At 35.3% G+C, this 13,384-nt stretch overlaps 1 protein-coding gene across 17 annotated transcripts in view; it reads right to left on the bottom strand.

The window, feature by feature from the left end:
• The window catches only part of PARD3 (par-3 family cell polarity regulator), a 613,392-nt gene that overhangs the window by 363,902 nt on the left and 236,106 nt on the right, over nt 1–13,384 (bottom strand). For all 17 annotated transcript variants that reach the window (XM_074324700.2, XM_074324705.2, XM_074324703.2 and 14 more), the window contains one exon: nt 10,326–10,506. In XM_074324700.2, the coding sequence (XP_074180801.2) occupies nt 10,326–10,506 (181 nt within the window). Of the gene's footprint in view, nt 1–10,325; nt 10,507–13,384 lie in introns of those variants that run through there.

Genomic DNA, 13,384 nt, shown 5'->3' on the forward strand with positions numbered 1-13,384 from the left:
CTGGTCCAGCTGTAATTTTCCATCTTTATACATGGGCATTATCTTCATAAAATGATTTATTTTCCTGAAGTTACATGCTATGCCTACATTCCTTCCATAGACAGCCTCACTAAATATCAGCTATGTGCATGTATTTATATACATACAACATACATATTTCATATGTCTTAAAATTTTGACTAGGGTACCAACCACTGTATGACATGAAAAAAGACACGTGTGTAATATGGTAGGAACACAGTTGCTGCACAGGTGACAAGCTGTTGTGGTGGCTGCTATTTACCTTTGACTCTTCACGTAAGACCTGAAATAACAGACAGTGATTGCTTAATCCCTAAAACAGACAGAAAATGTAGGGTGCACAAAACGTTCCACAACTTTGAGACAGAGCACAACTAGAAAGGCAATCCACACTGCAAATGCAGTGACAGTACTTAAGAATAAGCTAGGTCAACGGTTTGGATCCATGAGACCAAGAGGAAGGAACAGAAGGTGAGGTCATGGAAGCGGAATCTGCTTTTTGGAGCTATGAAAATTCCAGATTGACCTAAGTGCTGTCAAATGCCAATGTCGAATTGGGAAATAGTTAAAGACACGGAAAGAGCTCCACAAAAAAGATCTCCTGGTGAAAAGGCACTAGTGATCCTATCTCAAATGTGTTCCTCAAGCACACATACACGCGTGTACCCTGACACGTTTGCAAGGCACACTATGTGCACACACTGCAGCACTCAGGTGCTTCACTAAGGAGAACTATTTGCTGATATGTAGGCAATGAATTAATAAGTAATACTTAATAAATTAATGTATAAGTCACTATAAACTTAGTAAACACAAAATGATGTAATGAATTAATACACTGATTTAGACTTCTTTAAAATGTGGCCCTCACAGAAACTACTAGTTGTTGGTTCCAGGGAAATGTCAGAACAGAAGAGGATAAAACATGAGAGGCACATTTACCAAGCACCTTATGCCTTTCGTGTAGCTTCCTCTAGGTCCTGCCCCATTTGGGAATGACACAATAATTCTGAGATACAAAGCTCATCTACAGCTGGGTACCAGAGCCAGACTGGGGTAAACAGAACTGGGAATGGAAAGCCATTTCTGACCTTCAAAAGCAATGAAAAAATAAATAAGTAAACACAGTCTCAAGAAGTAAATAAGAGATCTATATCAAGTGCAGCAAAAAGTGAAGAAAAGATTTCTCTGCCAGGCTTTCATGCTGACAAAACAATCCACAAGATGTGTCTCTCTCTGACACACGCTAATAGAAAATAGAACCTAGATACCTGGTTTGGAATGGAAGATGAAAAAGAAACATGTTTACAATCTAATCTTATCTACTAGAACATTTTCATACAATTATTTCCTCTATGTAATAATTTGGAAATGGGCTTTCTGGCTTGATTGAAATTGTACCTTTATTAATATATTCATAGCTATATTACCATCACAAATTTTCAAGTGTCACTGTTTCTGCATTTGATAAAGAGATAATATAATATAATTGGGCAAATAAGGTATATTCCCACACAAAGGGAAGAGTTCAAGGCCTCAGGGTCAAATACAAAGACAAAAAGAAGTGAGGAAGGAAGAAGTAATTGGGCAATGGGGAAATCTTTTATTTTTTTTCCGAGGGGCGGGGTTCAGGGACAAATCTGTAAAACTGTTCTTCCCAAGAATTCAGCAAGTTTTGACCGAGACACAGTGCTGTGTGCACAAGCGATCCAGTTCCACATGGTTTGGGTCTAACTTCAGAGGCAACTTCTGGTGGAGCCTGTCACTGACCCCACCTAAAGCGCCACACATCAAGGGTGGAGGGATCCTGCTCAGGTGACACTGTGAATCCCTTCCAGGGAAGTCTTTCCAGATGAATACTGTCCAAGGATCACATGCTAACTACAGGCCAAAGCCTATCCGATGGCATGGGGCGTGAAATGTCTAATAAATAATCTTCCTTCACCCACTGACTGACAGTCACCATTAAGTATAAAATATCCAACACATACATGTGAAGGTATTTTTCAACTAAGTGCTTCACCAAGATGTAATTAAATAATGTAAGAGGCAAATGCTTATTCCGTAAAAGGATAACTGAGAAATATTGATGCCAGATAGAAACTGCAAAGATGCTTTGAACCCGTCAGGTGTTTGGAAATGACACAAAGAAACCGACAATGGGATCTCACGCAGTAAGTATTCATGCATTTTTGACAATAACTCCACTGGTCTTGAATATGAAAAATGTGAGCTGCGATTATGCTTTAAATACAGACAATGTTAGTTTATTTCATTCACCCTCAAGTTCCCAATGGTAAAAATAGGGGAGGTGGACCCGGAAAGTTTCCTGAGGGACTGCTATATTCCATAAAGATGTGAAAAGCTTTTCCAAATGTCCCTTATGCGATACAATGTACTGAAAGTCACAGTGGGGAGAAGCCATGCACATGTCTAAATTTTATATGCTCAATGGAAGGAAAGGATTCTTGGGTAAAGTACGCAGACAGAAATGACACAGTACATTGAAAAGACTATAATGTTACTTTGGAGTGTTCCAACCTAAAGATCACAGATGAAATGTTTCAGCCCAATGAAGCAAGTGATCACTTACATTTTATTACTGTTTTAAAACCTAATACTACTTATATTCTAATGGGGAAAATATATTTTGTTCATTTTTTATGGGTGAAACCTGAAAAGGCAAGTTTAAAAATAATTTTACAACCAAAGTTGCCAGATGTTGATTGCTGGCTATTTAATTGGAAAACGCAAGGATAAAATATGCTGCTTTGTAAGACCAAATATCAATGCAAAAGATTTTATTTATGGCATTTAAATGTGGTCCTCTGGAACAAGCATTTTTGTTCTTAGTGTGAGTGCCTGCTGCTGAACTGCTGTCGCCTGACAGCCCGTCGTATCTGCCCAATTGCTCATTAGGTTTGGCAATTTTCACCTGCGTCTCCAGTTTATATTTCAGCAGGGAATAAACATCAGTCTGCTTTTCCCACCTTCTACATTGAACTCCCAACACCCCCTTAGGAATACAGACCCCCCCCATACCCCACATCTACAGTCCTCCAACCACATTCACCTCATGCACATAACATTATTTTTAAAATGTCAATTCAGCTTCCAGCTTTGGAAGCCAGCTTAGCTTCAATAAAACAAAAACACAACAGAGAGAATATGCAAAGTAAGCCCCATATTATAATACTTAAGTGGGCTGACCAATAATTCATTTAATTTTCAATGCAAAAAAGAACACATAAACAATCTGAATTTAATTAAAAATGTTCATTTCAGGGAGTATTTCTAAGTAGGACACAGGTGACAAGAGAGCAGAGAAGAGGATTCCTCTTCCAATTGGATGTGACCGATCCAACCTTTATTATAGGTCTGAAAGGAGAGTACTCCAATTTATAAAGAACAATAAAGGTAACATGGCAACCAGAACAAAGAGGTAGCTGAGAGTACTATTCCACTCTCCTCCTTTGCCTGCTTTCACTGATCCCCATCAATGAGCACTCTGACATTCAGAGGCGAAAATGATACACAAAAAAATACAAAAGAGTTACTTTGTGGGCAAAAAGCATCAAAGATATAAAACAAAATGTCTGAACCCCCATCAAACAACTTCTGATGGAATACTGTTTTTCATTTTGCAGAAGTAAAATATTCACCACCAACCCTACAATTAGCTAGAAAATTACAATAATTACAGCAATTTTGTATCCCATCTCCAATCCAATTAATAGATATATGACCTTGTCAACATGTAATAATCAGATTGCATCCACAACAAAACTGGATGAGTTTTATATGCTGAAAAGAACTTGCACAGTAAGAAGGCAATTATTTGAAATACTGAGAATACCATTTGTATGCTATGCTCCACTTCACAAGTTAAAAGGAAATACAATAGAAATATTATTTCTGTTTCAATATATATTTAAATCAAATCCAGAAAATAGTATTCTAATACCAGTTAATGTTAATGGGATAGATCTCTAAACCAAAGATCTTGGATATACATCCTAGCAAGACAAAATCAAGCTATATGTTCTTGGGTAAAAAAAAGTTAAGCGCTCAGGAGGGTGTGCTCATTTTATAACACGATCCTTTTGCAACAATTATTGATATCTCTTTAAGTTCTAAAAGTTAGAAAGCTAGTAAAATCTTACCAATGAGTTAAACAGCACCGTCTCATACAAATTTTGTGCATAATGGATAAAAATTAACTGGAAAATTACTGTAACTTAGAAAAAATTTAAAAGGTTAAAAGATTTTTTAAAATCTAATAAATCAGATACGTTGTTCCTCAAAATTTTTATAGCAATACTATTTCCAGAAATTTTACCATTACGAGGGCATATGCCACTTTCAAAGGAATCTTGGATCTTCAGTCTGGATTTTCCAGAAGAAATATTAAAAATCAAAATTCTGGAGTTAAAAGAAATTGGGCCAACATTCTAAGTTCACAATGTCTAACCTCTATAAAAGGACTTTGTGAATTAAAAACAAACAAAAAATCATAGTAAAAATAAATCACAAGACTTGGACTCTGATTTCCACAGGAAATGTGTGCCTGAGCACATTAGGTTTCTTTAAGCCTCGATATGTGAACACTGAAAAGGGAAACATTTCTGTGTATCACAGAACTGTGAGGTTAAGAGAAAAATGGTTCTCTATCACTCAGTATGAAAGTATTCCACCCCATCTCCCTAAGATGAGCAGCACAGTATGTCCTATCCAAGAATATAGGTCTTAGTTACTTGGATGTTCTAACTTCTCAACCCTTTTAAAAATCAGTAAGAAGTGAGTCTGCACTCGAGACATTATCATCAACATTCTGTAACCTTCTATTAATCTAGTGCTTATCATGTGTCAGGCAATAGGCAATGCATTAGGACCCTAAACATCTCATTCACAACAATTCTGAAGTAGGTACTTAGAGATTAAGGAATGGAGGCTGAGAGAGGTTACCCAAGGGTTCAGACTGACAGACATCACCTGTACTCTTTCCGAACTATCTACTGTCTAATTAGTAATTCCTTAATATCAAATACCCAATCAGCATACAACTCACCAATCAGCATATAAATATTACTCTTTTTTTTAAAGATTTATGTAAATTGGGGTTTAAACAAGATCCACATACCTAAATTTAGATGCTTTGTCTCCTAAGCATCTATTAATCTGTAAATTCCCTCTCTGTTTCCGCACCTTGCTATTGATCTATTGAAGAACCTGGGTTGCTTGTCTTGTTCAGCTTCCCAGTTTTGATGGGGATGATTGCATCCCCATGGTGTTAATATGCTTCCCAGAGCTCTGTATTGCCTATAAATTGGCAGTTGGGTCTAGATGTTTGATGAGATTTATGTCTCTTTTGTCAAGACTACTTTCGAGAAAGTGTTGTATTCCTCCATCAGAAGGTACACAATGCTTGGCGGACTAGCCTTAATTTATTATTATTATATTTTTACGTTACCAGTGATTGGTGATCAATGCCTAGCTCCATTATTTCACTAGGAGTTGCTAAATAGTGATATTCTAATTCTATCATTACTTCTTCATTTATTGGCTTGAATACTTCTATTAAAAGAAACTTCCCCACAGCTACTATTTGGTTACCCAGTAATATCATTCATAATGGAAATGCAGACTAGATACCAATTTTACCAGTTTTTCAAATAATAAGTTGGTTCACTAGCATACTTTACATTACTTGCTTACTTAGTTATCATTATGAATGTGTGAACTTACTGCCACTATGTTTCCCCAAAAATAAGACCTAGCCAGACAAACAGCTCTAATGCATCTTTTGGAGCAAAAATTAATATAAGACCCAGTATTATATTATATTATTATATATTATATTATATTATATTATATTATATTATATTATATTATATTATATTATATTAGAGCCGGTCTTATATTACAGTAAAATAAGACTGGGTCTTATATTAATTTTTGCTCCAAAAGACTCATTAGCACTGATTGTCCAGCTAGGTCTTACTTCTGGGGAAACAGGGCATTATTATCCTTACTGATGTTGCAACTGTCCCTCTTCACCAGTGGCAGCCTCAAGTTGACTGTGGTGCCCTACTGACATAGCTCTAGTAACTTTTGGTAGCATCCATAATTCCTAATATGACAGAATGACCCAGGACCATCTCATACAATTACTGCCCAGACCTGAATTCAGCCACTTCCCAAGGAGCTCTGTTTCCTTTTAATGAGAAATGCTATATCCAGAGCACAGTCTGGATATCCGGAATGTTCAGTTACTGGGTTGGTCATTGGTTCTAGATCCTTTTAGTGAATATATAAAGGACTGACCCTTCCTATGGCCTTCCGTGTGTGTGTGTGTGTGTGTGTGTGTGTGATAAAACTGACCAATTCATTATATGTCCTATTCAAATTGAGGCTCATAAAACTTTATTTTCCCCTAATTTATATATCTTTTCTTCTATACTAAGTATCCTGGGTCCTCAGTGGCAACATGAATAACAAAATTAGAGTATTTGAATATTATAATTCCTCATTTGCCTCATCTCATAAAATCCATCCAATAATCTAAGATTAACAATATCAAAATTACCAACAACAAACAGTTTTAGGATTCTTGTTTGGCAGTTCTTTTTCTTCCATATCCCTTGGATTTATAAATTATCATGTTTTAGTTACTTGAAATAGTTACTCTTGAATGACTGAGCCATCAACTGGATATGTACTTATATTGTGTCATTTTTTTTATTTTAACAATTAAGTTATTATTCAATCATTAAATACTGTTATTAAGAATTTTATCTTAAAAGTTAAAATGTGATCATCTTATAATTATGTAAAATATAATATGGTGCCAATGCCCAATATACAAAAGAAGGAATTAGAAATCTGGCTTCTACCCCATTTCCTCCATCCTATTCCCTTCCTTCCTCATAAGCACCTATTTTTATGTAAAATAGATTAGTGTTAAAGTATTTTCTTATTTTACTTTATTTCTTTAACATAGAAGCTTTTATATAAACAGCCTTTCATTATGTGGTCTATTTTATTTACTTTCTCAATTTTTAAAGCACATTCTTTTGATATCCAGAAGAATTTATATTTTTGTTCTATTAATTACATGCATACTAATATTTTTGTGTACTACTGTCCATAATTCCTTCTTTATTGTTGTTATGGTCTATTGGTTACCTACTCTGAGCAATACTGTTGTTAGCTAGTCATTAATTCTTTGCCTTTCAGTTTAAAGGTATTATTCAAGACATTGTTAATATACTGGGCTCAAGAAAATTCTTCTCAAATTTCCGATTCAGCTTTTCTTAGGGAACTGCTCTTTTGACGGTAAGGGCAACGATTCATTAATTCAGGGCTTTCCCATCTTAGCAGTACTGACACTCTGAGCTGAGAGTTCCTTGATGTGGGGGACGATTCAGTGCCTTGCAGGGTGTTTAGCAGCGTCCTTGTCCTCGATCAGATGTATTAGCATCCCCCCCCACCTTACCCGTTGGGACGACCGAAAATATAATACCTGCAGGCGTTGTCAAATGTCCTTCAGGGGATAATATCACTCCCACTTGAGAACCACTGATTTAACTAAATCAGAGTGCTCTTGTATCTACTACAAGACAGCTCAAGGACAAATTAGTGGCAACTTTCTAGGCTTTACCTTAATATCCAAACTAATATCCACTGTTTTAATGGGGGGGGGGAGTTGTATATGAGTATTTTTCTCAGTTTCCATCAATTCTTTATGGAACAAAGGACATGAGTGAATTCATTCATAGGAATACTTGGAAAACATGGGAAAGTTATCACATTCTTTCTTCAAAACAAAAATCAGGAGTTTATTTATCTAAAATCCTTTACTAACCGTGCCCGATTAGAGCTGATTATCCCTCAACTAAGCAAAGCTCTGCATATTGTTGGCATCTTTATTTCCACATATGTAAATAAGGAAGACCACTACACATAAACGCCTGGATGACAAGGTCTAAGCCTTATTTCAACTCAACTCTGGATTCTTGTCACCCAGCACAATGCCTGGCCAGCATAGATCAATGTTGTTTTATGTTTGAATGAGCAGTATTAATACAATATGAAAAATCATCTTAATATACTGATGACTCCTACAGAATGAGTAACAATTATATTGTCACTAAACATTGTATTTAGTAGATGCTTAACATGCACTTACCTGATGCCTCACATATATCTAAATAATTTTAGCATATAAAAATCAGGGCAAAAAAATAAGACTTGTGTATTTTCCCACAGGTGGCTGGAAGACAGTGTGCATGTATGCTTCAATTATAACATCCTTTTCTTAATAAAATCAAGGTAAAAGGAGATATTTGAGGTTGAAAACAACAATTAAATTTTAATATATAGGGCCAGCCAAATGTGGGTGGTGGTGTTTAGAATTTTTGTTGAGTCTGGGGGAATCGAAAGGTTAAAATTGATGGGAAGCATGCCATTCAAATTCTTCCTACTGTTAAGACAGGATGGAGCTTTCCTCCAACACTTTAAGGCACAGCTAAATTAAAAGTGCATCTTGCGTTATAAAATACATGAATAAAAAGCTGCAACAGTAACAAAAAGCTCTGTTTAATTATATATATTAGCATATAATTACTCACATAAAGACACTAAATTCCAAACATCAGGCACCTGAATATCTGTACTATTATTTAATTAAATTCTTGTTTAACTCAAAGGCAATTCACTTTTTATACACAAGCTTATTCCAATCATTAAAGCATGGACTTAATGACCTAGTATATAACAAAAGAAAATAACCTGTATACCACTTACATATTACCTTGTATACGATACACAGTACACACTTCACCTTTTGAAAAACTGGGCCCAAAGTGAATCCAACATAAGATTTTTAAAAAGCATATCCATGTAGTAATCAAATGTTATTGCTACAAAATTACTTTAAAATATATTTGTTTGTACATGTGCACAAGCAAAGCTAAATCTTCTGGGTATAAGGAAATGTTTACCTAAAACACCTATAATGTTCCTTGGAAACATTTTCTCATTGTACCTGGTTCTCGCTTATAATCGTGCCTTGTCCAGATGACAGAGAGCAATTGTAGGGAGGGTTACCACGGGCCTGCATCCATCCATGATCCTCTAGGGCATCGCTTACACAGCCCACCGTGCAGCGTGCCTCCTCCATTCTCTATATCTCTACATGGAAAACTTTTCCTGTGGTTTCTGATGGAGCGTCAGTTTGTTAACAGCTAAACTGGTGTTCTGTCCTTGCTCTCCTCACATATATCTTCAAGGGACAGGGGAAGCAGAAGGAGTTTACGAACATCTAAAAGCAAATTGCCAAAATGCTACAGATTGCGACCAATGTAAAAGGAGGAATAAGGGTGCATTTTAGAAAAAGAAACTATATATTCTAAATATTATCTACCTATCGTCTATATATTATTTTACATTTTATAGATATATTATTCTATATTATTCGCTATCTACATGTATTAAGACCTACTTAAGACTACCAGTAAAACGACACAAGACTAAATTTTCTACTTGAGAAATTTAAATGTTTCTGAATAGATGTGCCTAAAAGACAAACGATTTTTAACTTACAAAGCTCTTGAAATGGACCTTCTTACTCTTAACAGCTGCTCACTTTTAAGATTATACAATTTAAAGAAAACTAAGTATGATTTCCAGCAAAGGTGCTCATTTTTCTGAGTAAACCTTCTAGGAATGGCTGATAGAATTCTTCGAGCAAGCGTACTGGAACGTGAGTCCCCTGGATGCTCGGGTTCCTAATATAAACTCTCCGTGTCCTACACTTTCCTTCCTTCAGAGAGCATTCCAACAAAAGCTCTTCCTGACCCCTGAAGATAACTATGGCCCTGAGGTCTCTTCTCCTGCTCTTCATATAAAGTTCAAGTAATGGTTTTAACCAAGTTGACTGGCAATCAAACATGCTATGTTTTATTTCAATATGAAGCTCTCTGGTTAATTTCGACTTGTTCTAGCATTCAGATGAAGTATATACTAAAGAGAATTCAGGTAATCTAACTTTAACTCTTATCTTATTTACCTTTAGTGAGCAATTAAAACTCCACCAGTCTGAAATAAAGTAAGCCCAATCTATTAAAATGTAAAGAATCTTGTCGACCTCTTTTGCAAAAGACATTGGCCCAGGTTCTAAACTTAATCAATTTTTGATAGAAATAGATAATGAATTCCATTCACAAGAGCATGGCTGGATAATAAAAGCTGGCATCCTTGTAAATTAAGATGAAACGTGCAGAGAAGACAGAGCTTTCACTTACTTGCACGAAGGACTGAAGGTGTGACCTCAATTTCACTTGTTGCTTGATAAGGCTGAAACGCTGAAACATTGTTCGTTCCAAGCTCACTGCCAAATATCTCTGGACTCTGGGTGCCTGTGGAGCTGGCACTGGTGCCATCACCTCCATGATGTGGATCCTGCTCATCAAACACTGCTACCAGCTAGAAACAAAAGGTGAATTTGTATTTATAAACAAAGGCATTTAAAATTACTACCAAAAACTTCACACCACATTTGACTTACATCTACAGAAAAACAATATTGATATTTATGCACCTAGGAATATTATGTTTTAGGTAGTAAAACTTCATGAAATAGTCTTTCCCTGAATTTTGATGCTTTACTTTTATAGTTCTAAGTTGTGCATTTCCTATCTAAAATTCTACAGGTGAAAAAAATAATGTTTTTTTAATCTCAGAATGCTAAAGGAGATGGGGTTGATGTAAATCTTTTTGTAAATGATATATTAAGTGGAAAATAAAAATGCATTTGTGTATATATAATACATATTTATATATGATATATAGTATATATAGCAAAAGTATAAGGTACCCTTCATATAGGAAGAAGGGGATATTAAAAACTACACATGTATCAGCTCATCTGTGCAAAAGAAACATACGAAAGATAACTAATGAGACTGGATGCCTACAAGGAGTTATTAGGAATAGGATTGAAAGACAGAGAGAATGGAAACAAATAACGGAGATAATGGAGCAGTGACATTTTTCTGAATATATTTTTCTGCGACTAACGCTTAGAACCATAATAATAATTCAAATACCTAAAATAGAAATAAGTAATTGAAATCAACCAGGATAGGGTAGGGTGGAAGAATCTAAAATGGAACACAACTAAACCTAACTGTGTTACAAGTGAAAAATACAACCAACTGAAGGGGCTAGGGAAGAAAAGAACTTTTTTCAAGTGACTTTGGAAAACTTTTTTCACTGTTTAATGTAAGGGTAAAGACAAAAATTACTGTCAAAGCAATATTCTATTTGGTATTTCTTTCTCACAAGTGTATAGTTTAGAAATTCTCACCCTACTACTACTACCATGACACCACCACCACCACCCACGGACCAGGAATAAATGGAAAAGAAAAATATCTGGGATAATGAAGATAATAAGGGTCAAAATTCTCTATATAGAGATAATAAGGGTCAGAAACAGAAGTTACAAGTAAGAAAAAAAATTCTGTGGTATTAGATAAGTATTGGAGGCATCAATATGAACTCATGGTTTTTATAGGCAGGTAGGTAGGTATAGATGGATGTTAATGCATGTGTAGTATACAAACATATATTTCTTAGCTATGTCCACAGAGAGGTCCTAAAAGCAATGACACCTAGTACCAATGAACAGAAGTGCCCAGATCTTGGTTTCTAATATAATTCTCCAATAAATGAACTAGGACTCCTTAGAAACATAACTTCAGGTTGAGAGCTGATAAAAAAACATGACAAGCCTAGAACACCTTGTGATGCACTCAAAAATGATGGAGGCACATCAAAGGGAATCAGGTGCTGACCTGAAGGAACTCCCAACAGCCAAAGCTGAGACAACTTGTAAACAAGTAAATAATGATGTTACTGAATTATAACCTGGAAATAAACTAAATATCTATGTGCCCATAAAGATATAAATAAATAATTGAAGAAATAAATAAATGGTAGAGAATGGACAGCACTTCCTTATTGAAGCATTCCAATTAATACAGAAGGAATGATGAAAACAGAAAGCATCATTAGGCAACCTCCACAGTAATAACTGCTGCTGGCAAGAGCTACAAAATTAATGGGTGGGCATATGATGAGAAACAGGATATTTGCGTATCTCAAAGTATCTCCTCATAAAATACTTTTTGATTAAAGAGAAAAAAAAAGTATCTTTGCAGTGGAGAAACTTGGCAGACACCACTTTACCAAGGTTAACATCATCAATAATAAGATATTATGAACACCCTCTGATAAAAATGCACTGAGAAGTATACAACCTTTCTTCTGTGGTATGCCTGCCAAAACTGAATAACTTTGATCTAATTATGAGGAAACATCAGACAAATCCAAATTGAGGGACATTCTATAAAATAACTCATCCTCTTTAAAACTATCAAGGTCATGAAAGTAAAAGAAAGACTGATGAAATTGTGTAAATTGGAGGAGACTGAGGAGAAATAGGAACTACATGCATTGTGAGGACCTTGACTGGATCCTGGGCTTAAAAGAAAGGACACTAGTGGGAAAGAGGCAAAATTCAAATGAGATCTGTAGATTAGTTAATAGCAATGACTCAATGTTATTAGTTTCCTACCTTTGATAATTGTACTATGGTTCTGCCAGTGTTAATATTAGATATAGATGAAGGATATATGGAAACACTCTGTACTATTTTTGCAACTTTTCTTAAGTATAAAATTATTTCAAACATTTAAAAATTTTTAATTTTATAATACAGCATTACAAAGTATCATAAAATTAAAATTCAATCTATTTCTTCTTATAACTAAACAGGCAGCCCCTCTTTAAAATCTCAAAGAATAATAAAGAGTAATAAAGTCCTAAGGAACAATTCCACTTGGTCATTCACCCTACAATCCTACATCTAGCAAGTTAAACTTAGCATTCCAAGAACAGAATCATGACTGTACAAAAACTGCATCTTCTGTCTCCATTTCAAGCTTTCTCAGTGCCAATACTCCTATCAGCTGAAAAAGGACAGTCAGATAAATGTACAGAATATGAGAAATATTTATAACTAAAATCCTCATTTTATAGAAAGTGCTGTCATTTTGAACAAATGCTATTTCCAAGAACATCAATTCATAAGGCAAAAAAGAAAAGCATCCTAAGGTCATGGAGACGTGTAGACAAACAGGAAGCTCAGAACCCTGCTGTGGCATCATATATAATGAGCTGATGAAACAATCTGGAGGGAGGATAAGTGGTCGGAAGAAACTGAAGTAGGATGAATAAATAGTTGGACCACTCGACACTATAATAAGCAACCTAAGTGGGAAAAGAAATCCTTAGCAGT

This window comes from Rhinolophus sinicus, chromosome 1, assembly GCF_057876585.1.
Source record: "Rhinolophus sinicus isolate RSI-liver-muscle chromosome 1, RSI-T2T, whole genome shotgun sequence".
Taxonomy (NCBI): domain Eukaryota; kingdom Metazoa; phylum Chordata; class Mammalia; order Chiroptera; family Rhinolophidae; genus Rhinolophus; species Rhinolophus sinicus.